The sequence below is a fragment of the Wyeomyia smithii genome, chromosome 3 (assembly GCF_029784165.1).
Source record: "Wyeomyia smithii strain HCP4-BCI-WySm-NY-G18 chromosome 3, ASM2978416v1, whole genome shotgun sequence".
Lineage (NCBI taxonomy): Eukaryota > Metazoa > Arthropoda > Insecta > Diptera > Culicidae > Wyeomyia > Wyeomyia smithii.
Genome location: NC_073696.1, coordinates 62,573,766 through 62,600,724, shown reverse-complemented (window position 1 = coordinate 62,600,724; position 26,959 = coordinate 62,573,766). Strand labels below are relative to the sequence as shown.

General features: G+C 40.1%; 1 protein-coding gene across 11 annotated transcripts in view; it reads left to right on the top strand.

The window, feature by feature from the left end:
- The first annotated feature begins 936 nt into the window (after positions 1 to 936).
- The window catches only part of LOC129730307 (uncharacterized), a 45,513-nt gene continuing 19,490 nt past the window's right edge, over positions 937 to 26,959 (top strand). Inside the window, exons 1-2 of one of the 11 annotated variants that reach the window (XM_055689531.1) lie at positions 937 to 1,076; positions 25,983 to 26,427. In XM_055689531.1, coding sequence (XP_055545506.1) covers positions 26,124 to 26,427 — 304 coding nt within the window. In that variant the 5' untranslated portion in view covers positions 937 to 1,076; positions 25,983 to 26,123. Of the gene's footprint in view, positions 1,180 to 1,287; positions 1,604 to 18,043; positions 18,305 to 25,982; positions 26,428 to 26,959 lie in introns of those variants that run through there. The other 10 variants (XM_055689535.1, XM_055689529.1, XM_055689527.1 and 7 more) reach the window with 10 other exon arrangements.

Sequence of the window (26,959 nt, the reverse complement as noted above, 5' to 3'; positions counted from 1 at the left end):
CTTGGTTAAAGTTGCAAGGAGGGGGGGGGGGGGGTTGCCGAAAGACCACGGGGGGTATAAAAAGTGACCAAAATATGACCACCTGGTTTAGGAACGGCCCCTATATGTGCGATTTGTCATTTGACACATTTCGAGCAGCTTTTTATTCTTCATTTAAAAATCGAAGGACAACGACAACCATCTTTTTTAAATCACATTCCGTTCAGAAAATTACAATCTTTAAGGTAATACATAAAAATCAGGAACCTTTGTGAAACTTTAGGAACCAATTCTAGCTTTCTGTAAATTGCAGCAAAATGAAATTCAATAACCACCCCATCATCCCGCCAAAGCTTTGCGTGCCGGTTGACATAGTTGTAAGTGCACAAAGGATTGATCGGAGCATGCGCATCAAAGCTCAGTGTGAGCTTTTACGATTGATCAGCCAGAGTGCAATATACACCTTAAGGAATAAAATGCATACATTTGTAGGCGACGATGATATGCGCTCACTCTCTACCAGATTTCGCAACAGTCTCAAACAAAACACTTCCCGACCCCATTGTAGTGGGTGGGTTTTTCAAACGTTACACTCAGAAGAGTGCACAGGGAAAGAATTATTACTATTTTATGTTCACTCGTAAAACCGGAATAATTCTTCCTAGCTCAATTCTGAAATAATTATACACCTGAATTATATTTTTCATTTTTAATTGCAACAATAACTTTAAGATTAAAACAAGCATTCTCCATAACCTACAACAATGCCTTCGCCCAGTATAAACAATCTCCCCCCAGCCCGGTTTGAACTGTTGTTTGCGTCCCACCATAACCTCACACCCGGCAAGCGCGAATCGAAAGTCACCAACACGAAGCGAGGCGAAGCGGGGAGCAAGATTTCCGGTCGGCGAGGGTCATCGGGAAGCTTTTCGCTGCATCCCGCACTGAGTTCGGTCGGACTAGGAGTCCGAAGCAGCCGCAACAGGGCTTCGTTCATTCGGTTCGTTGTCATTGATCGTGTCGCACGCTCGAAATTAGGCCGGTATTTTCGCTGGGAAGTGAACCGCGCGCTTTTCCATCACTATTTTCAATTACTGGTAAACTTTTGCCAACCAACTGAAGTGTGTTGTGGAAAAAATGTTAGTTTAACAGCTATTGGTTTCAGCTTTGAGGTGAACAAGCCGCAGGAAAAAGTGGAAAGTGAAAAACACTTTGTGAAAAGCATCAGAATAATGTTTTGTTGTGAATTTTTCATCTCTGCTGTTGTTGCTGATGTTGCATCACTGTTAAGTGCTACTGGGAGAGAGAAAACGGATGCATTTTCTCGCCTTTCTCCTTTCTAGTGCATTATTAGCGGAAGGGGCACTAACGGAGTTGTCAGATGCACTTCTCACGAGAAAAGATACATTGATTGGAACCTATTGAAACGATTGCCTACACAGGGAACGAGACATCGTTAGCTGAAGAGAATATTTGTAATAGAGTTCTAAGTGGTATCAGAACACCCTCAACCGGTCAGGCATTTTCTAATCCGGTTGAATCAGTGCCCGGTGGGAGGTGAATGCAATAAATCACTTCCTAGTACTCAATCATATTCGATCGCTGACGGCGATGGTGAGCTAAGGTATCATGCATCCGTGAAATAATGTGCCACTAATTATTGTATATCTATAATGATGACGAAAGTAACGAGAGGTGATGCATCGAAAAGCTAATGTTCGATGTTAATTGACGCTGACGAAGTATGGTATGTACTAATATGAGTGAAAGGTTCCTAATGAGGAAGAATTATAAAAGATTTGTTGCAATCATCTTACCAACGATTGCCCAGAGGAATTTTTGGTGGCCAACTTACAACGCCAAAACGAGAGATAAATTGCTCAAAAAAAATTATTTCTTGGAGTATTTATTGTTTCGCGCATTGTGTGGTATTTGGCATCGTCTTGATGAAACCACATGTCAACCAAGTTCAGATCTTTCAATTTGGGCAATAAAAAGTCACGGATCATGGATCGTGATCGTTCGCTGTTGACAATTCCGTTTCGTTCAGTGTCATCTATGAAGAAAAACAGCACTATGTTTCCACCAGTCCATAAATCACCCCAAACTGTTGCAAGTTGGTTTAACACCCAACGAAGTAAACTTGGTGAGAAATTTAATAACACCTCTAACAGGCGGCACGTTTTTCATAAAGTACGAATTTGATAATAAATTTCTACGATTTGCAATCGTTCGTTTGAAGCTCTCTCCATAATGAGATGACATTGTAATACTGAAAGACTTTGACTTTGACAGATGACGCTTGGACGCCATTACATATCAGTACTGAAGAACTACAACCGATAAATTCAAACAAAGTTATCACACGAATACACAAAAGAATAGTTTACCACTACTATTTATTTTAGTGATTATCCAACAAACCAAATCTTTTCTAGTTCATGTAAGCTGATCTCTCGTTGGGGCATAAAAGTGGGAGAATTTTAGTATTAGAAGGTTCACATAAAAACCATCCAAAATACAATCTAATAAGCTTTTAAAAGCAATAAAAGACAGTGTTAAAGCCCTGAGAAAAAATAATATACATACCTACCTGAACGACAAGAAAAAAATGTCAGGATTCATATAGGACAATCATATATTATTCGAACGGGGATTCTCGACCAAATGATCTGAGAACATCCAAAAATTTGAACGACCATTCTCTATTTAAATAAAATTTTGTATACGTATTTGACTGAGCATGCTGAGTGTTTTCCGTAAGTGGAGCATTTTTTAAGACTCAAAACTAAGCATTGTAGCTCAGAAATCTTTGGTTGTATACAAAAACTATTTGAGAATGAATTGAATAGTTTTATTTATTAATTTAACAAAATTTAACTGACATATGTCTAATTAGATATTATGGAGTCAAAAAGCGAGGTATTACTTAGTCTTCTTTTGAACATAAGTGAAGGTTTTCAAAACTCGAACGAGCCTTACACAGCAGAGAAGGTTCAATATATCGTTGGCTCGTTGCACCTAAATGTAGTACGATGAAAGTTTCGTAGGAGCAGTCCAGTAGAGCGAAAAGTTCATGTGCAACCCGAAAGTTTAACAAAGATAGTGTTTTTGGGAAGTCAATTTCGTTGTTTGTTATGTTGGCAATAAACACGGTCGTTCCAGTGCACATTGGTCCAGAAACCAAATTTAGAGGGAAATTTGTGTCTAGAGCTCTATAGCAACATTTTAGAGAAAAACTTTCTTCTACAAAGTTGTTACATATGATAAAGCGCTCATTGAAAAATTATCGAAAATTAGGGTGACCAATATTTTCGATGCAATCACGTATCTAACTTTTTATCTTTGTAGATAGGAGAGAAATTTGTTCTACAATGTTATAGCTCAATTAATTTTAAGTAACTTTGTAATAAAAAAGATTTTCTCTATCTTTGAAAACAACCGATTTATATTGAAAAAACATGTTTTACGCTCTAACTTTTTTATTTCAAGTTTTATCTCAAAACTGCCTTTGAACGACTTTAAGAGCTTTTTAAGAGAAACAATTTGCAATGCTGACATCGTAAATATCTCGATTTTACTCAAAGTTATTAATATTTTTCATAAAAAAATATGCGTTTTTCATTTGTAGGTCATTCATTTTGGGGCAAACATAAGAAATATCTCTTGGTCTCATTTTGAAGGGCATACTTGACTCTATAAATGGAGGAACTTTCAGAGATATGTTATTTTTTAAATTTGAGTAAATTCAATTTAAAAACAAGACGAAAATTTCAATAATTTTATACATTATGCATATAAAAGCATCCAGATTTATTTTTGGTATTTTTCTTATAACTAGACGTAATCGCCTTTAATTTGATCCAAAAAGATCGAAAATCGATCAACTGGTTCAAAAGTTATGATTTTTTTTAATAAAATACATCGAATATAGCCGTTTTTTATGGTCACCCTTTTTCGAAGTTGGTCACGCAATGTGCTTCAATTGTGCTCAAAATAGCAGGGATGCATCTATGTTGAAAATAATCAAACCCGTAATGTTTCGTTGGGTTGTTAAGGGGACTAGCTCCGAAACAGGGGGACCATAAAAAACGGCTATATTCGATGTATTTTATTTAAAAAAAAATCATAACTCTAGACCCAAATTTCCCCCTAAATTCGGTTTCTGCACCATTGTGCAGTGTCTTAAAACCGAGTAAACGACACCGGTCAAGATATGGTGGAAGATTTACAGAATCCCATAAATGTAGATCTTTCAGTACGAATCGTAAAACCTTTTCTGCATACGTTCGATCCGTGAGCTCCCCACCAACTGAGGAGGGCACCAAATTAGAGAAACGTTTTCGATCAGAGGCCTTAGGGGCCATCCACACTCCACATGGCCAGATTTTTAACGGTTTCGACCCCCAAACATTTAAAAAAATTTGTATTGACCGTGGACATTACGCATAGACCCCCCTCCCTCGAAAACTTCAGAATAAAAGTCGAATTATTGTAGCTAGTGCAATCAAATGTATGATTATTATTTACCATTTCGTTCCATGAAATGTCATTTACATTCCTGAATGCAACCGTTTTAAGTTATTTCTAAACTTTGAAAAATTAGAAAATAAACACATAGTTTCAAACTGGAACAAAAATGAGTTAAATTTTTCCTTTAACTTAGATCTTGTCAGGATGAAAATATTTTAGCCAAATTTTTTCTAATTGATTAAGTATTTTTACAATTTTTTTTTTTTTAGAAAAATCAAATACCAATATTGTTATAAGATTTTAATAGTAAATTCAAATCATTAAGCTCTTAACGACTAACTTCCTAAGTGCATACGTTACTTTGCAAATTCATTGCATTTTTCATCTTACGACTATATTTTATGGTTTTTGAAGCAGACAGTGTATGCAATTTGGCGAGAATGAAAATTTGAACGAGAACTGATGTGAATAAGGCTGCGAAAAAATTGTACCTAATTCGAAAGGGACTCGAACCCGCTGTGGTGTATTATGCAATACAAGAACTAGGAAGATACAATCTTCCTCGCGCCCATTCCTAACATCTCTTGCGCCCCATTTCTAACACGCATTGATCAATTACACCCACACTCTTGTGACGTTTGCATTAAAAATGGACTTTATTCAGATGACAAAAAATAAGACAGATAATTGAGTTTGATAAATTTCCTATGGAAGGTAATTATATTAGCTTACTTGCAAAATACTTTCAAAGCGAGCGACCTTCCGCTAGTTGAAGAGAACATTCGCCATGGCGGACGAAAACAAGCCTGCATGTTTTTGAGTTCTTCGTTTTATTATTCAATTCCTCCTTAGTTTTCGCAGCAAAATTGTAGGAGATCTTACGCTTCAGGTTTGCCCATAAATTCTCAATGGGACGCAGCTGAGGGACGTTGGGCGGACTCGCCGACTTGAGTACCACGTCGATATTCAGCCGCTCCATCTCCTCCAACGATCGTTTGGAATAGGGGGCCGACGCCAGATCCGACCAGAACACCGCGTATTTGCCCTTTTTGGTTCTTGATGAACGACACAATTTCCGGCAGACACTTCGTACTATAAATTTCCTCATTCACGGCCAGTCTGGAGCAAAAGAAGAGCGGCAATAACCCTTCTCGCAGATTGTCAGCCATAGCAGCACCTTCTTTGAAAACTTGATGTGTGAAATAAACTTCAGCTGAGCGGGGGCCTAGTGTGGTTGGTAACGTCTCAGCCAACCACGCTCGACGCCTGGGTTCGAATCCCACCGCCGACATAGGTGTCGATGGTTGTGAGGTGGCGTGATCCACTCACAACCAACCCAACTGGCCTAGATTCAATCCTAGCCGACACCGGGAGATTTTCTAAGGCGAAAAATCTCTGGGATCACGCCTTCCATCGCATGAGGAAGTAAAGCCGTTGGCGCCGGTCCGTTAATAAACGGGTCGTGAGTTAGGGTCCTGGGTGTGGAGTCGCCTCCCTGGGCGTCGGTGATTGGCCACAACAGTGGCGGAACTAGACCGACGGAAAATAAGCGAGAATAAAAAAAAATAAACTTCAGCTTGGAGCTCACTTCCTTCGTTGGTAAAGCATAATTCGAAGTACCCGTAGTAGTCGTTGCCATAGGTCTCGTCATCCATCACCTGCGCCACGTCGCGATTCGTCAGGAAAATCGACTTGACCATCTAATTCAGCTGCTGCTCCTGCGTCATTACATGTATGTCCAGGTTCGCCAGGTACTTTTTCACTGTTTAGCCGGTTGCACCGCCCGCCCAGCCAAGTGCACGCAGCGATGTAGCCACTTTTCCCTCGGTCTTTCACTAACATCTTGGTTTTTCTCTTGTCTAATAGTGCCAAAATGTTGTATATGCCATGACGGGCGTACCTGGCGTCCACAGAGTTCGACTATTAGAGTTGTCAAATTTTCTCTGCTGACTCATGGGTTGCTATGATTGATGCTGCATGCGTAGTTTCGTCAGTGCGTGTAGAGGTAAAGCCATGAAAAATCGGCAATTTCTGGTCTATTTTTTAAAATGTAAATGTAAGCTAAACTCTTCATAAATAGAAAAAAATGTGTGCTCAGGCTCAGGTTATGAAAATACTGTATTGATTTATACTAACACCAAGAGAAAAAATGTACTAAGTGATGACAGTTTTTTGATAACATCCGAGGGCGTCCATCTTATGACAGTAGTGGTATTGGCAAAATGAAGACAGCCGACAGATAAAATATATTGCGACTATAACGTTGCCGTCTAGTTACCCATACACCAATGTTTTTTTTCTTTGCTGTTTATCTCATTCCCATGTCTACGATGGCATGTATGGTTGTGCATAACATCCGGTATGCGATACACACATCCTTAAGGGGTTATATACCTTTTTGGTCGAGAAAAATGAGGGAAGTTTGAATTTATTTTTAAGTGCATAGCACCATTTTTATTGCATCAAAGTGGTATTTTTTCTGAAAGTACAGTTTATCAACAACAACAAAATACGTCTGATTTTGAGATATACCAATTATTACTGGAGTAATGGCCGTTTCCCCGAAACGCTATTTTTTGCAGAGGCTTGCGGTGATCCTGGTAGAGACTCAGCGGGTCAACCGAAATCAAAAAACTCATATTATTTCATTAGTTTAGAAGTGTGCCGTGTCCTTGAACGATCGCTTTTATGAGTATTTTGCTTTGCACGAACGCTGTCGGTAAGGCTACTGACATACTGAGGCGTCAAATTAAGCGAAGCGTTGAGCGTTTGAGAAGCGGAATAAACAGAAGCGTTGAGTGAAGCTTCCTATGACATACTGGAGCGACTGGAGCGAGCGATGCAAATGCGTTGTGTTGTCATTCTCCTAGATTCCAGCAGCGGTTTCGTTTAAAGGAAATATGAATTCTTCCATTGAAGATTTGTTTGCTGCTTCAAGCACAGTAAATCACGTTTTTAGTAAACATAGAGATTTTTTTATGAAGTAAAATAATATTTCTGAAGTCAGTTGCGCTACAGACGTAGTAAAAAATATAAGAAATTATTCTAAATTTTAAACCCGCTGACCCCAAGTAACGTTCAACTAGTTTATGATATCTGTTCAGTATGTTAGGCATGCAATATCAATCAAAAATACCAGTGTTATTTTCCTGACGACCTGAAAATTTTTCCCGATATTTTCTATATTTAAGACCAAAATCAAACGAATAAAAAGCACCTGGCGATATCAGGTTGAGTCTGAACATGGTATTACTGCACTAACATTTTTTATACATTTTAACATTTTGTTAACCGAAAATGTATTCTATTTTTTTTTTTTTCAATTACTAAACCAAAACAAAGCAAATGTAAAGCACCTCGCGATGAAGATTTTGTCTGAACAAGGTATTACCGCGTAAGTATACGCGCGTCAAAACACTACTCGTTCTGTTTCGCCGCCTCTACCGACGCGTCGTTGCCGCTTGAGTATGACCGGTTTGAGCGTTTCATATAGACGTTCGAAGAAGTAGCTCGGACGCTTTTGCGACGCTTCTTGCTTCGCTTCATTTGACGCCTCAGTATGTCAATAGCCTAAGGTGCCGAGCAGTCTATATTTGATTCCTTAGCTTCTTCTTCCCACAGTCTTTTTCAACAGCAGTCACACGACATCCATCATAATTGAATGAAAAAAGAGAGGTAAAATGTCTCTGGTGGATTAGGGCTTTAGGTAAAATGTCTTCCGATGAATTGAATTCATCACGAAAATACGATCCATTTTTTAGGATATTTCGTGCGATGATGGTTTAGAGCTAATTAACTTGAATGTCAATTAACATGTAACGAGCTTCATATGATGGGAGACATTGGAAGACCTAGCCTGACTCACGATGAGCATATAATAGAAATTAATTTTGTACTGAATCTATTCTACCTTCATTTCTGCCTGAACGAGGAGACCACTCAATGCTGCTATATTCCAGTATGGACCTCACATAGGCATATTATTAACTTTTGATAGTGTACAGGTCTTGAAAATTGTAGCAGAGGCATTTAATAACCCAGACTTTTGTCTTGTGAATGATAATGTTATACTGCCGTTCAAATCATAGTAGTTCCATGTTCTACACAAATCTTATGCACGCTGAGACAACTATGCTTTGAACGGCAGTATACTGCCGCTATTCGCATAGCAGTCCTAAGTAAAATTTTATGTTTTCTTATTTTTTTTTTGCGGGAATGGGTCGTTTTTGGCATACTCTTCAAGAATAGTCATTGTAATCGAGGTTGTGGTAATCAAACCTTACTATTTTAATAGCTATTCTTGAAGGGCATGCCAAAAAGGACCCATGTCCGTAAGAAAACAAGAAACACTCAAATTTTACATAGGACTGTTTTGCGAAAAGAGTGGTTTTGCGAAAAGTGGCGAAAAGTGGTCTTAATGCAACTATAATTAAAGGTGTTCTCAATTTTCTACTTAAAACATATTTTTTCACATTTACTCTACTTTGCTCTTTTCTCTCGAGCAAAAAAGTATATAAACCCTTAAAGAAATATTTTTTCGTTGACAGTTGCCTCAAAAAGTTTAGGAATGCAAAAGATAAGAGCGACTCCATGCTAATTACGTGGGCCAGATTTCCGCCCAGATTTGGGAATAGGCAAAGGCAAGACTCTCCATGAATGCTTGAGAATTTCCGTGAGGTCCAGCACCCTTCGAAGGGTGTAAACTTTCCAAACCCATCCAAATTTTTCTTACCTGAAGGCAGTTGATACCAATACTCCTCTGATATTCTGAAACAATGCGAAATAATCGCGGTTGAGATATTTTGTTTAGAAAGTGGCACAGATTTTTCGGAAAAAAATCGCAAATAACTTACTAAAATTGATCGAAACGATATATTTTCAATACAACGCAGAAACTACCTGTTAGTTTATTACCTTGGCTTGAACGGATTTCAAAATGTTTTACTGTACTCTCTACATTTTTTTATTTAATTTATGTCGTATTTTTTGTGACACACAAAGGACATTGTTGAATCTCTTACATCCGGGAGAGATTCAATCAACAATAGTCGTTTAGAAAATTTCCCTAATACAGGCAAACTTCGATATAAGGTACATTTCGAATTTTGATTTGTACTTTATATCGAATTGTACCTTATATCGAATCATGAAACATTTTCAACAATAGGGCTTCAAACACTTTATTTTGTTGTCTTTTGTCTACGTATAGTTTATTTTGGAAATAGTATCCAACTATAAGTGTGAACCGACTTGTTTTAAATACAATTCAAATCACTGTTTTTTTTTGCTTTTTCGGAGACTTTCAGCCGCGTCCAAAAAAAAGGTAGTCTAGAGCATTAAAAATTGAAAAAAATTCAAGCCATTATGTTATTATTACTAGTTTTTATTTACCATTTATTTACACTTTTTTTTCTTGGTTCAATTTTAATGTTTGGTTCAATGAATAAGAACCATGAATATCTGCTTACGGATTGAGATCTTTTTTAATTATTTCTCCGTTCCTTAGGATTTCGAAACATGCATTTTCCTCGTTGAATTTTAAAATGACCGTTTGAACTAACTTTTCATTACACATAAAAGTGGCCCAGAAATGCTCATTACGTAGTGGTTTAAAACGTGAAAAACGTGATCGTCAACCGTTTAAGTGTAAAAATGCCATTTAAATGCTATAGTGTATTTGAAAATTTTTGTTTATATCTTAAAAAGAAACTTTTGATGCAAATAGATTCTTGATTAATCTGCCTAAAAGTGAGATGATCATTTTATTTATTTTATTATTTATCAAATCAAAGTGAAATCTTTAGCAAAGTTGTGGGTAATTTTATGTAGTAAAATTTTGCTGAAGACACTTTGGTTCTACCACATACAGATAGTTTCATAAACGCACATTCTCGAAATGTCTAAAAAAACAAATACCAATTAACTTTTTGGGGTGTGATTTAAGAGGCCTACTATGTACTAGACATTTTTTCATATTTGAGAAATACATTATTCTGCCGAACATACTTTAAGCATATTTTCAACTTTATCCTAGGTTCTATAACGTTTTAGATAAAAATGCTCTTTTTTAAATCAAAACTTGTTTCAGCTGAGAGAGTGTTCAAGTGTGGTTTATGAAAGAACCCATTGTATTTTAAATTTCACACAGATTGTTCAGGGGTCAAACTTTAAGTTAATTTTTTTATCAGCTCTCCCGTTCCCATCCACACTCTATCATGCTTTCTCGGCAAAATTAAATTTTTGTACGTTTTTTCAAACTTCCGCTGAGTGTAACGTAATTTATGGTCACTCCCTAAATAATCAATAGTTGAAGGAATGTTGACAAGATAACCAGTATGGGGCCATCCACATACCACGTGGACAGATTTCCCACGATTTTGACCCCCCCCTCCCCCTCCGTTGACAACTGCCCATATAAATTCTACAAAAATTGTAAGGACCGTGGACATTAGCCAACCCTTCCCCTCCTCCCCAAGCTGTCCACGTGGTACAGGTCTGACTCGATTATCCGGAGACTCGATTATCCGGAAACTCGATTATCCGGAATTCGATTATCCAGAATTTTAGACTCGATTATCCGGAATTTTATTTTTTTGGTGTCCGTTTTTAATTTTTATTACGAAATTTTGTCTTTACCATCCCTTCTGGCACATTTGTTACCATTTAAGTCACTTCCGGCATGTTTGGGACATGTTCGAGATTAGTGAAAATTATCAATGTCCAATTTATTTATTTTTACTTCTCAAGATTTTACCTCTTTTCGCCTCAGAAATAACTTCTGGTTACGCCACTGCATCATACAAGTAAATAAAGGAAAGAAATATTTATTTTATGCTCGTTAATCGCAACATTTCAGTATTTTTTGTGTGATTCGATTATCCGGAACACTCGATTATCCGGAATGAAAATTTTTTTGATGTTCCGGATAATCGAGTCCGACCTGTATGTGGATGGCCCCTATGTTGTTTATAGAAGTTTCCATACCAATTTATGAGTTATTTGTAACATAATATAAATATGTACCTTATATCGAGGTAAATTGTACCTTATATCGAGTGACGCTATATCGAAGGTACCTTATAACGAGGGTACCTTATATCGAAGTTTGCCTGTATTTTTGTTGACTTTTAGGCTATTCTAAAAGCAATTCATGATCTAATAATCATATATTTTAGTTAAGTAAGTGTTCAAATGACGAACTTACCCTACATCACAAGAATAAAATATATTTATTAATAACTGTAAATTTGAATACTTTAACTAACTCAATACTTTAACAATTAATCATCAGACATAGACAAAAAATATGATAATACAGAAGTCTAAGATAGCTTTGAAAAGAAAGAATTATCAAACAGAATCTAAAACTTTGGCCAATAATAAAACGCGACAACCATTCCGCGTCGAACACTCGACAGAAACGGACGTGCAAAGTAGTCGTTCTATTACAATCCGGTCCGTGTGTACGAATAGCCAAACAAAAGAGTGTATTATTCGCGCTAAAGGCCAACTAGATTGTGAGTTGTGTCGCTACGTTCTGTACCCGGCTCGCAACTTTGGCTGTATTGGTGCAAAATACCAGCTGCAGTTTTGCATCTGTGCACAGTGAATAGATCTTTCTAATTCAAGGCCATCATTTGACAGTCGAGTCGTGTCGCTGTGCTGAGTGATCTCACACCCGGCTCACTGCTGGTGGCTGTATTGGTGCTGCTGTACTGGTGCTGCTGGCTGCTTTGGGTGCAGCTTCGAACGATCGGACAACCACTGCTGGAAGGAAGAAGTAAATAGGTACGTGTTCTTGTCGGCGCTAGTGCGCTAGTGCACTACATTTAGCGCGATGAATATAGATCCCTCGCCTCCCGTGCCACCATCCCCGAGCCCCCCTGACCCTGACCCTTCTGTTACCCCCTCCCCTGTTCATTCTCCAGTCCCCCCTCGCCCCAGGCTTTACCCGGACGGATCTCAACAGGGCAGTTGTACTGTTTATTTTCGTCCAAAGGCAGGAGTGAATTCAAAGCGAATAAACATACTGCAAATTTCGAAAGACCTGACGAAGGGGTACAAGGCCGTGACCGAAATTTCCAAGGTCCGACCTAACAAGCTCCGTGTCGAGGTCAGTGATCTGACACAGGCCAATGCTATCGCTTGCTCTGAGCTCTTCACACGCGAGTATCGCGTTTACATACCCGCACGAGACGTGGAGATCGACGGTGTCATAACCGATTCGAGTCTGTCTGTCGAGTGTATCCTAAAAAGCGCAACCGGTTGCTTCAAAAATACCGAAACACAGGCGAAGATTTTGGATTGTAAGCAATTGCGGTCCATGTCTCTCGTCGGCGGTAAAAAAGTTTACACTCCGTCAGACTCGTTTCGCGTTACGTTTGCCGGATCTGCACTCCCTAGCCACGTCTCGATCGACCGGGTTCGTCTGCCTGTGCGATTGTATGTACCCCGTGTTATGAATTGCACCAATTGCAAGCAGTTAGGCCACACAGCCGCCTACTGCTGCAATAAGGCACGATGTAGCAAGTGTGGGGAGACTCATGCGGAAGATTCTTGCAGTGTTAATGCTGAAAAATGTATTCACCGTGGGGAAAACCAGCATGAGCTCTCCACATGCCCGGTGTACATGCAGCGCAGAGATAAAATCAAGCGGTCACTTGAGGAGCGTTCAAAGCGTTCTTATGCTGAGATGCTGAAGAAGACCGTGACCACTTCTACCATAACATCGAACCCCTTTGATCTGTTGTCCTCTGATGAAACCGATTCTGACGATTCATCAGCGGGAACATCTTATGCCAATTCTGGGGAGTCTAGGAAGAGGAAAAATGTTTCTTCTCCTAAACTTCCCCGTAAAGGTCCTAAGATTTCCCAAAGTGTAATGAAAGGTACGAACAAACCAAACAGTGCTGCGGAAAAACCGAAGCAAACTCCTCCTGGGCTTGCAAATTTAAAGTCCCAGAAGGAGTTCCCAGCACTGCCAGGAACATCTAAAACCCCAGTTGTTCCTTTTGCACATCCAGTTGATGAAACAAACTCTGGATTAGTGAAATTTTCTGACATTGTGGACTGGATTTTTGAAAATTTCAATGTACCCGATCCAATTAAAATTTTTCTTACAGCATTCCTCCCAACAGTTAGATAATTTTTGAAGCAGTTGACTGCCCAATGGCCCCTCCTTGCAGCGATTGTATCCTTCGATGCCTAATTCAACTGCGTATATGAAGGATTCTATCTCTGTCTTACAGTGGAATTGTAGAAGTATTTTACCAAAAATTGATTCGTTTAAAGTTTTGATAAATAAAAACAAATGCGATGCATTTTCCCTTTGTGAAACTTGGCTTACTTCAAATATTGATCTCAACTTCCATCATTTTAATATTATTCGCCTTGATCGAGACACCCCATATGGAGGAGTACTTTTAGGGATTAAAAAGTGCTATTCTTTCTATCGTATTAACCTCCCCTCGATTTCAGGCATCGAAGTTGTCGCATGTCAAATGACAATACAAGGTAAAGAGCTTTGTATTGCCTCAATATATATTCCTCCCTGAGCACAGGTTGGGCAACGGCTGCTCTTTGATTTAATAGAACTTCTTTCCTCGCCACGTTTGATTTTGGGAGACTTCAACTCTCATGGCTTGGGGTTCCCCTTACAATGATAACCGCTCCTCTTTAATCTATAACCTTTGCGATGACTTCGACATGACTATTTTAAACAACGGTGAAATGACACGTATCCCGAAACCTCCAGCGCGCCCAAGCGCTTTGGATCTATCCTTATGTTCGACGTCGCTACGGTTGGATTGCACATGGAAGGTAATCCTCGATCCTCACGGTAGCGACCATCTGCTTATTCTTATTTCAATTACAAACGGGTCGACTCGCATGCGACCAATTGACATTCCGTATGACCTCACACGGAATGTCGATTGGAAGTTATACGAGAAAATGATTTCAAAAGCGGTCGAGTCGATTCAACATCATCCACCACTTGAAGAATACAACCTCCTCGCGGGCTTGATTCTCGACGCCGCGTTGCAAGCCCAAACGAAGAAATATCCCGGCGTAACGATCAAAGAACGGCCTCCCACTCCGTGGTGGGACCAAGAGTGCTCCGATGTCTACACGCAAAGATCCGACGCGTTTTTGGCCTTCCAGAAGGGAGGTATACCCGACGACTATATACGGTATTCGGAGCTTAATACCAAGCTTAAAAGCCTGGCTAAAGCAAAGAAACGCGGATATTGGCGTCGGTTCGTGAACGAGACGTCGAGGGAGACATCGATGAGCACTTTTTGGAACACAGCCCGAAGAATGCGGAATCGCGTAACGGTCAACGAAAGCGAGGAGTCTTCAAGTCGGTGGATATTTAATTTTGCCAGGAAAGTATGTCCGGACTCTGTTCCTGCGCAAAACTTTGTTCGCGATACGTCTCCGGGTCACGACGCGATAGAATCACCTTTTACGATGGCAGAATTTTCAATTGCCCTCCTGTCCTGTAACAATAACGCGCCTGGGTTAGATAGAATCAAATTCAACTTGTTGAAGAATCTACCCGGCAATGCCAAGAGGCGCTTGTTGAACTTGTTCAATAAGTTCCTGGAGCAAAACATTGTACCGCAGGATTGGAGGCAAGTGAAGGTGATCGCCATCCAAAAACCAGGGAAACCAGCTTCTGATCACAACTCTTATAGGCCGATTGCAATGCTATCCTGTATCCGGAAATTGATGGAAAAAATGATACTCTGTCGTTTAGACCATTGGGTCGAATCAAATGGTCTACCATCAGATACTCAGTTTGGCTTCCGCCGTGCCAAAGGGACGAATGATTGTCTTGCGTTGCTTTCAACAGATTTTCAGCTGGCGTATGCTCGCAAAGAACAAATGGCGTCTGCGTTCTTGGACATTAAGGGGGCTTTTGATTCCGTTTCTATTGACATTCTTTCGGGTAAACTTCACCGGCAAGGATTTTCTCCAATTTTTTTTTTGCACAATTTGTTGTCCGAAAAGCACATGCATTTTACGCATGGCGATTTGGCAACTTTTCCCATTAGCTACATGGGCTACAAGCCCCCTTCTTTACAAGTTTTATGTAAATGACATCGTCGAATGTCTGGCAAATTTATGCACGATAAGACAACTTGCAGAAGACAGTGTAATCTCTGTTACAGGGACCAAAGCTGCCGATTTGCAAGGACCATTGCAAGATACCTTGGACAATTTGTCTGCTTGGGCTTTACAGCTAGGTATCGAATTCTCTCCGGGGACGACTGAGATAGTAGTTTTTTCTAGGAAGCATGAACCTGCTCAGCTTCAAACACAATTAATGGGTAAAACGATTTCTCAGGTTTTGGTACACAAATATCTTGGTGTCTGGTTCGACTCTAAAGGCACCTGGGGTTGTCACGTGAGGTATCTGATGGAAAAATGTCAACAAAGAGTGAATTTTCTTCGTACAATAACCGGACAATGGTGGGGAGCCCACCCAGGAGACCTTATAAGGCTTTACCAAACAACGATACTGTCTGTTATTGAGTACGGGTGTTTCTGCTTCCGCTCCGCAGCAAACACACATTTGATCAAACTGGAGCGAATACAATATCGTTGTTTGCGTATCGCCTTGGGTTGCATGCAATCGAACCATACGATGAGTTTGGAGATCTTAGCTGGAGTACTACCATTGAAAAACCGCTTCTGGAGCCTGTCTTCTCGCATTCTTATCAAATGTGAGGTCTTGAACCGTCCTGTGATTGAAAATTTTGAAAGGTTAATCGAACTTAATTCTCAAACCCGTTTTATGACATTGTATTTCAATCACATGTCCCAAAATATTACCCCTTCTTCGAATATTCCAAATCGTGTCGACTTACCAAATACTTCTGATTCTACTGTGTTTTTCGATACATCCATGATAGAAGAAACTCGTGGAATCCCGGATCATTTACGCGTGCAGCAGATCCCTAAAAATTTTTCCAATAAATATCGAAACATCAACTGCGACAATATGTACTACACTGACGGATCACTTCTTGATGGGTCCACTGGCTTCGGTATCTTCAATAACATTTAACCGTCTCCCATAAGCTCGATAATCCTGCTTCTGTTTACGTCGCAGAATTAGCTGCAATTCAGTACACCCTAGGGATTATCGAAAAAATGCCCACGGACCATTATTTCATCTTTACGGACAGTCTCAGTTCCATTGAGGCTCTCCGATCGATGAAAGATGTTAAGCACTCTCCGTATTTCCTGGGGAAAATACGGGAACATCTGAGTGCTTTATCCGAAAAATCTACTCAGATTACCTTAGCGTGGGTCCCTTCTCACTGCTCGATACCGGGTAATGAGAAAGCGGACTCTTTGGCTAAGGTGGGCGCAACAAACGGTGATATTTATGAAAGACCAATTGCCTTTAATGAATTTTTCGCATTTGTACGTCAGAATACGATCATCAGTTGGCAAAATTCTTGGACCAAGGGGGAACTGGGAAGGTGGTTACATTCCATAATCCCCAAGGTGTCGATGAACCCGTGGTTCAAGGGGTTGGATGTAGGTCGGGATTTCATTTGCGTGATGTCCCGGCTTTGTCCAATCACTATAGATTTGACGCGCATCTCCGTCGTGTTGGGCTCGGGGAAAGTGGTATCTGTGCCTGTGGTGAAGGTTATCACGACATAGAGCACGTTGTTTGGTCATGCCCTGTACACCGTGACGCCAGGTCTAGATTAATAGCTTCCCTGCAGGCCGTAGGTAGGCAGCCGGCTGTTCCTGTTCGTGATGTCTTGGCGAGCCGTGACCTATCCTACATGTCCCTTATATACGTTTTCCTGAAATCCATCCACGCCCCAGTTTAGTCCTATCCCCTTCCGCCTACATCCAACCAAACGACAAGAACACGTTAAGTCCCCGGATCCGGAAACAGCAATCAGACCCGCACGATACTCTCAAGGCCCGATGGAAACAACCCAATATGCCAGTCCGTAATATCTTGGCCCAGCAGCGGAACAAATCTAATATGCTGCTTACCTATGGCAATGAAAACCATCAAACAGCAAACCTGTGCTTTTAATGCAAAATATTCTAGCTTTAAGTTAGATTTAGTTTCAGCTCGTAGTCGGCAGCGAGGATAAAAAATTTGCTTTTAGTTATTAAGACACTTTAGAAAGTAAGCTACCAGATATAATTGGCGCCGTTAAACATTGAATTGTATTTGTGCCGTGTCAAATAAACTATAGATGAAGAAAAAAAAAATACGCGACAACGATCATATCATTGATGGTTCGCTACTTAAGCGTTAATTGATCGGTTTGAAGACAACTATAAGCTATAGAAAAATAATCCCAAGACACCCAATAAGGTAACAAAATCTCTCGCCAAACAAAAATCAATCCTCTCTGTTGACTTAAGCCTCTAACACAATTCATAATGAATCAGTTTTTTTTATTTCTGCAACTGCACACTAAGCTCTAGCATAATACGCAGCCAAATAGAGCGCTACTGTAAACTACGCTTTTTTTCAGTCGTCCAGCCGCGGAGGACAAGAGGTCCAATTCACTCAATTCAACATTATTATAAATCGTCGGCGCGCTCCACTCAGGCTCCTAGTATTACTTCTATCGTTGTCCCGGTAAGACACGCAAGAGCAACGCGCGCGCTCGCGACTTCGCTTTCAGTGTTCGACCTTCGGTTTCGCAATACACACGGATAAAGTTGAGGGTGGTGTTTCTGGTTGGAAAGTTTTCTGGTCGGTTATTATCCAATTGGCTAGCGGCCGTTTTAAACGAGTGATGAATCAATTTGTAGCTTGCGGTCGGTTAATCACTGCGGGCTGATGCAAATAGGTTTTTTTGTACGTGTGTGTTCAGATTGTTTTTAATGCTACCCTCTCAGCTCAGTGGCGAGAGTTTGTTTTGCGTGCGTTTGCTTCCAATGTCCCAAAATGGAAGAATCGGAGTAACAATAACATAACCATACTGGAACACGCAATTAATAATCAATTTTCGTGCGCCACCGGTGACTACACACTGTTCGTGAGGACAGCGCTAAGGTCACTGCAGCCGGTTCATACTAAGCAGCAGGAACTGGTGTGGTACATCCCCGTTGAGCCGGAACAGAATATGTCTGCTGCCAGCAAGACTGCCAGGAAGATGTGCTAAAGTGCAATTTATTCCAATCATAGTAACGACTTCATCAAGATCTGCACCCTTCGGCCTGTTCGGGGATTGCGCGAGATTCGTCGGTGATCTTCTGGGCGGCGGCATCGTGATCCACTTGCTTCGATGGAGGGGCTGGTGCGATGGGAGAACAGTTTGCATCGTTTTATCTCGCGAAGTTGAATTAAATTTTCAAATTAAACTCAATTTAAGCGGGTTCACTTCTTCACCAAAGCACTATAACTGATCGCGCGCGCGCAGATCCTTGTGGTCGTCGTTTGAGCCGTCCGGAGAACATATTCTTCACTACGCGAAACGCAAGATAGCACTATTTCGTTCGGCAGTTTTGCTATTATTCAATTAAAGAAGTTAGCAATCGGCCGGGTGATACTCGGCGCTGGGGGTTCTAGACAGGCTGCATACCAGACGACCCAGTCGAACCGAGGGTGAAGTTAGATTATTAAATTCGAGTGATAACTAGAAATGGCTGCCGGAATTGTGCGGATAGCCGTGATTTAGTGCAATGAGTGGTGCATGAGAAAATTTGGAAGTGGTTCTTCTTTTAGGAGGGTTAACAACAATTTGGAACAGCGTATCGAACTACTTCGGAAGCATTTGCAGAAAAAAACACTGCTGAAGTAGTCCGATGCCTTAAATGTAATACATTTTGTTGATACCTCCTAATAACAGTAATTTGCTGTTTCCCTACGAATGTTAACGCAGAAGCAATAGTGATATTGTATGTATATACATAGTATCGCCCAATACTACTCTACGTCTGCCTAAACGCTAGTCAAAACAATCTGACTGTGAACACATAGAGCTTATTGACAACTCAGTTACGCAGACTACTTAAGGTTGTTTTTCAGTCGGGTTGTGTCAAGTAAAGAAAATATAATCCTTCTTGTGTAGCTAAAATCTAATATTCAAGTTTGAGGCCGCAATCCTTAGAAGTTTCAATGACTATCAAAAAAGAACAAAATATTTCGCAATCAATGCAGGAATTCTGACAATGCTTCGTCACCTCATTTAAAACTGGACTATTCTGATTTGAACTGATATAAGCCCACTTTTTTCATGCTGGTATGCAACTCCATCGAACATGAAAATCTTTTCATTTTTCAACCCTAATACTATTTATCATTTTATCTGAATTTGCTGAATTTGTTGAAATGTTGATACAATCGATGTTCGATTGCTACAAGATTTTTAACTACAACTCCTTTCAACTGCAAGATGCCAGATGTTTTTGAAGTTTGTTGATGTCCTAAATAATATTGAGTTAATTCTCATTACCAACATTTTCTTACGATCCCGACTATCATACACAAGAAATACTTTGAGCAATTGACAATAAATTAAAAGCATATAGGGAAGTGTGTATTGCTTATTAGTTAACATATTTGCACTTGGCCGTAGGGATGAAAACAAAGAGTTGAGATAAAAAAACATCCCTTTGTTTATTGAGACTTCATACACTGTTTGACCTAATTTCACCACTCAGCGAAACAGTGCATAGTATATTACAAACAATATGTTGATGCAAACTTACAACAAAACTAGTGTCAAATTGTGGTGGTCAAGTTTATATTCGCCATCAACATAATCTGTGCTGTACACGTTGTATTATATGTATATGATGAAGAGAAGCTGTTACTGAAAACGTTCTGTGATAAATTATGTTACCAAAAAAGGCACGCATTAAGATTAACCAATTTGATATATTGGTTAATCTTGATGCGTGCCTTTTTTGGTATCTTTTATTTTCTGCCACAATCCAATTGAAAAAATAAATTGTTTTAAAATTGTTGAAATATCAAGATGGTAGTGATGAACCCCCCTTAAAATTTTGGCATGCTATCGAAAGACAGAGACAACTGCAATGTGAACATGTTCGAACGGCTATTGTAAATTGAAAACAAATACATGTACAGTTAAGATATCCTTAGATTTCAGATATCACCACGAATCTGTTACATGTCCAATTGACTACTTCATGATGCAGGGTCCGGCAATTGAACTGCTACATTACTTCAACACTCATTATTAAGTTGCACACAAAACTGCATAGGACTACCCCTCATCGCTTTATTTATGGACTGGCAGTGGATAAACGTGTTACTTTTATGTTCGAGTATTATCTTAAAAAGTAGGGTAGGGAACGGCTTAAGCAGTAGCGCCTATTTTAATCAGTCGAAGAAAGCAGGCCTTAAACTCTTGGATTTTGATAAATATCAACAATTTCAATGATGGAAACGAAAACTTTGTTTGTCTAGCTGTCTTACTAATATAAGAAATACCGTTAATTACAAAGAAATCACACAGAAATCACCATTCGAAACAAATCGACTTATATTGCAGCCATTCAGGAGCCTAGATTCGGGGTGATTGGAATAGTGTCCCTCGATTTGTAACTTTAATTGATTATTGTTGAAGTTTGCTAATTTAGTTTTACAATCTGAAAACCAAGTTCTGACAGAGAAAACGATAAAGAACAGATTGGTATACTACTGTTTGAAATTAACCCAACACATTTCGAGTATTTCGTCTGAATACACAGGCGGTTCCTAAAGCTGCTTAGAATATGTTCCCTACCCTGGTTCGTGCGATGACCGATTCACGTGTATGCAGAAGTTCTGTATACCGTACAGTCAAAAGATACCTGGAAGTCCTGAACAGTCTCGGACAAATACCTTATGAGCACCTGCGGGCCTCGTGCGATCGTCTGCGGACGAACAAGGACGAACAAATTGAACTTGCGAACTTGGCTAAGATGTGATATCTTTTCAAGCGAAATTTAATGAATTTGGAGCAATATAGCACTTCAATAAAACAAATTTATCACAAATCTAAACTGGGATTGAATAAAATTGTCGACTATGTACAAATTACGACTGCTCAAAATTTATACATTAAAAACCGGCATTGCGATAATATTGATAAGAGCTGGAAAACTGTCGATTTTATCAAACCATTGGCCATTAAGAGTTCTTAGTGCCACCATACTGCGTATTGCGATATGCTAACAAACCGTTGCGTCTTTTCACACATGAAGCAAAGTTAGCTTGGATGTCTGTTATCTGTGGTTTTGGAGAGTGACAGGAAAATCTATTGACTTCTTTAATTATGATTCAAAGCACTTCTGAATGTTTTGTTATTTATTACGACAGAAACTAGTTTGCTTTTTTTTCTGTGTGTCTGACTGGACTGAGTGACTGACTGTCTGAAGAAGTTTAAATTGCTGCTGTAAAGTCGAATTTGCAACCGTGTTCGTTCAGACGTTATAATATTTTTAATGAATGTTAATGAGTAAACGAGAAAATACTAAATCTTGGAAAAACACCCGCTATAGCTATCCATGCATACGAACATTACTAATATTTGCCACCACCCGCTTTCTGCTGCTCCAGAAAGAACCGTCCGTTTTGCCGGTCAATAAGAAATGAGAAATTTAATTCGATGGCATGCGCTTTTTTAAGCGACTAATAATTGCTACCACCCGCTTTCTGCTGCTCCAGAAAGAATGGTCCGTTTTGCCGGTCAATAAACAAATGAGAAATTCAATTCGATGGCATACGTATGATACCGGTAGAGTTTCAGAATGTAAATGATGGGGTGAAATGTTCGAATGGTACCTTATATATCAAGGTTTCTTCAGTTATTTGGAAAGAGGGAGGAGTTTAGAAGAATAGGGAATGGTAAGGAAAGTAAAAAAAAGCATCGGAAACAGTGACCTCGAGTAAAACAACAACAAAAACAACAAATCGTTTACAAAGTCAGATCGATTGCATCCGTTAGTGTTGGCTGTGCTTGGGAAAAGAGGTAGTGATTGACTGCTCGGTATGGTTTAGACTAACTACGCCTAACTACGATATAGACGTTAGTCCAACGTCAAAAAATTAGACCGCTTTGTTTTAATATGATCATGACTAGTAATTTTTCCAATTTTTCACATAAACAAAACACAATTATTGTTCTTACAACATTGGACACAGATTGAAATTTACCCTTCCGTCGACCGATTTCGGTTAATCTTTTTTCAATGTTGTAAGAAAATAGATGTGGATTATCTTGTTTCTAGCGTTTCCATGCTAAATGCCCTATCGTCGAGTATTGACCATTTTTCATTTTAATGACACTTTGCACACGTACCTATGATTGTTGTTGGATTACCACGACAGCCTAAATTTATCAAACCTAACATTGAAATATCTTGAAAAAGGATGAATTTAGAGATTTAGTTGCCAAGAGCTTTATGATTTGAAACAGTGGCGTAATCATGGGGGAAGGTTAGGGTATTGAATAGCTTTCGATCTTAATTTTTTTCTAATATTAGGGTTTGGCATTACTGTTTATTGGGCGGTGCCATTGGCGTAGTAGGGTTGGGTTTGGGTCCAGACCCCCCAGAGATTTTGAGCTTATATTTTTTCAATATTTGGCAAAAATTTGACCTTGAAATTTCGTTTAGCAGTTGGGCTCAAAAGTATCGTCTTTTCGAACAAAGTCCTCATGCAAAATTTCAGCTCAATCGAAATTCGGGAAGTGGAACCTCAAAGCGGTTAAAGTTTCACTTATTTGATCGATGAAAAATTTTTCATAAAGAAGTTTAATTATTTCTCATGAAATAACCGAAATCGAAATTAATTTCGAAACCGAATATCTAAGAAATGCATAAAACTTTAAGATCTGGTGTTTATCCGAAAAAAAAAATTGGGAAAAATTGACTTTCAGGGTGACTCACAGAAAAGACGAACTTTAAAACAATTTTTTAAAGACAACAGCAGATCTCGAAGTTTCGTGAATTATTGAGACATTTGGTTTTAAAACAAAAGTTCGGAAATTTCATGCTTTTTTATCAGTCAGAAAACTCTACTCCACTCGGTCCATAGTTGCAGTTCGCCTGGTTTACAGTCTGCGTAGATCATCTTCCACTTGATCGATCCTCCTTGCCCGCTGTGCACCTCGTCTCGTTGTTGACAGGCTGGTTTAAAGAACCATCTTTACCAGGCTGTCGTTCGACATGGCTCGCCTACCAGCTTCTGCAGTTCGTTATACATTCGAATTCTCCACGTTCCGTTCTTCATCTCCATCCCACCGAAAAAGATTCGCAACACCTTTTGTTCGAAGACCACAAGGGTGCGTTGGTCTTCCACAAGCATAGTCCATGTCTCATGGCCGAAGAGTACTACCGGTCTGATCAGCGTCTTAGGCACGAGAGACCATCACCCCGCCTTAGGCCTCTTTAAGCTTCGAAGGGGCTCGAGAGTGCCCCGAAGCTCGAACTACACATCACTCGATCCATCGTTGCTTTGATAACCGCGTTAGTTTGTCCAGAAGTCGTGTATAATTTGCCATAGCTGGTCTCGATCGATTGTGTCGTATGCCGATTCAAAATCGATGTAGGCAAGTTGTATTCGCGGCATTTCTGCATAACCTGTCGTACCGCGAATATATTATCCGTGGTGGCGCTGGTACCAATGGGGCATGAATCCCGTCTGGTAGTGCCCCAAAACTGCTTCGCAAATGGTGATAGTCGACGGCATAGTATTTGGGAGAGTACCTCGAAGGCAGCGTTCAACAAAATGACTGCCCGGTACTTGCAGCACTCTAGCTTGTCGCCCTTTTTATAAATGGGATTTGCAATACCTTCCATCTACTCCTCCGGTACTCGTTCTTCATTCCAGCAGCTTTATTTTTTTCAGCCGGAAAATCTCCTCCTCCACCTCCAAGATATCGGGGGCTGGAATTCTGTCATCTTCTGCTTGTGCCCTAAGATCAATTGCCATACCGTCCTACCGTCCTACTCATAGAGGTGCTGCTTCCATCTTTCGATCACCTCACACTCATCTGTAAGGTGGTTGCCGTCCAAGTTTCTGCACATGTTCAGTAGAGATGGTCGGGTTTGATGTTTTTCAAACCCGTACCCGACCCGAACCCGAATTTTTTTTTCGGTCGAAACCCGAGCCCGACCCGAACCCGAAATTGTGAAACCCGAACCCAATTTCATAGATTTTATAGTCGGGTTTCGGGTTTTCATACCCAAACCCGACCTGAACCCGGCATTTTCAAACCCGAACCCGACCCGAACCCGAAAATATTTTTTTCACAAAACCCGAACCCGACCCGTACCCGAAACTTTCAAAAATTTTCAAACTCGAACCCGACCCGAACCCGTCGGGTACGGGTCGGGCTCGGGTTTCGGGTTTCAAAACCCGTATTGGGAAGCTATTTGATTTAGGATCATTCCAAGTATATCCGATTCCGGTCTACTCTAAATGCCAGTAGAATAGTTCTTTTATGGCAAATTAATTTGTTTGTTATTATTGGTTTCGAATTAATTGAATTAAAAAAATTTCACGTGGTTGAATAGTTTCTCGAAGTTTTTTATATGCGAAACCGAAATTGGATATTCAACAGAACCTTTCGAATGCAATTAAACGCTTATATTTAATCCAGTTAAGCAAAGCAAATTGCCTGATCCAATTGATAGCCAACACCTAAAATTTTTTTTCTTTACAAAATTTGCCTTTTTTCTGACAAGCAAATTTTTCTGTTCAGATGGAACAGACAGAAAAACTTCTTCCAATTATTTTTTTGAATAAAAAAACGACCCTTTGTTTGGGAGAGATTATAATTGATAATTATTGGAGTACTAATGATACACACAGTAATAACTAACGGTACATTATGAACTTTCAGAGTCTTTTTGTATTCTATCGCAATGGATCAGAGCTGTTAGATAACCGTGTGAGTTTATGTCACAACAAGAGACGAACACGAAATAACCACTATAGGATAAATATAACGAACCTTTTGGACCGGTTCCTTTTGTTGACCGTAAATCATTGAACCGAACCCGCCGAAGAGTGTACATTTCAGGCTATTTCAAGCTATAACCGCTACGCGGTTTAAATTCGACAGTTGTTTTGTCTGAAACCACATTTAGCGTCGACCGCGTAAATTGATTTCTACCCGCTCGAGTAACTTACGCTAATCAGTACCTAGATATCTCGACACGGGCTGCGTTTATCAGTGTAGCACACATAGCATAGACAAAGTAAATTACAGCCATCGCTGTTGAGAACTATAAAAACGTTTGACCAGTGAAACCGTATAGCACCACAAAAGATATGCAGCTGTAGCGAACTATTCAATTTCAAAGTCCAATTATGGTAGAAAATAACACCAAACTTTAGTCCAAAGCAATTACACCCGCTTCTGTGCTTTTGAAAGTTGCTAGTGGTCCCGCATCGGCAAGCAGTGACGCAGAGCTGGAAAACGCCAGAACAGAACTAGAATCGGACGTGATTTACGATGCCAGCGAACAACTTTTACATTTGCAACATTTTCGTTCCGTTTCACTTTTCCCTGCAGCGCAGCTGAACCCATCTGAAATGAAGAAACCGCCACTCGTAGTGAAATAGAGAGAAATAAAAACGCCCTAATCAAATCAGTGCAGACAGTGAAACTTGCCGAATTCGAGGCGAATCAATAGTGCATAAATATCGCAACGGTATGAAAGTGGGTGGCAGAAGAAAAATGGCCCCCGGTCGGCTGCTTCCTCTGCTCCTGCTGGGTATGTTGTGCCACGGTAGTGCTGATGCCGCTGTTCCACCACCGTCAACTGGTGCGAGTGTGGATACAGAGGTTGCAGCGGCAGCAATTCTGAACAAAGATTTTGTCGGAAAGAAGTTTCTACCAGACCTCAGTGATGTGAAGCTGGATGCAGTTCCGGAACTTCATCAGGGCGCAGCCAAGCAGTTCAAGGCTCTGTGGGATGAACACCTCACCGGAGCCAAGGAATATGATGTAGTAAAAGGTAAGTGACTTTTAACCCCAAAAACAATTTAATCACATTTTGAAAATCACCAAGGTTCTTTACTACATATTTTAACGTGTTACTATGAAAACACAACGAAAACATTCTCGAAGTCCGCAACATTCATGCGGCAAACTCCACTACCAAGATCCGCTGACAATGAATCTATCGGACGGACCAGCTTCGATATTCTAGGCACGTTTCACATCGGGTGACCGCAGATTCGAATTGTAAATAACCAGGTGATTCGGTCTTCGCGACGGTCGTCCAGCTCTAGAATCACCTTCCAGATGACCGACTTCGAGATCCGTTGTGTAGCAAAGGGGGTTTCAGGTAAACAAACGACAAGCAGGAAGGTAGCGATTAAGAATGACTTGAAAGTAAATGCGCAGCACCTAGCGGTCGCGGTCAGTTTGGAAATGTGTGCCAAGTTGAGGTAGCGCTCAGAGGTATTCCATACTGGCGAAATTATCAGTATTCTTTGCACATGATCATGCCAGAAGTGGTGTACGCTATAACACGTTTCGAATAG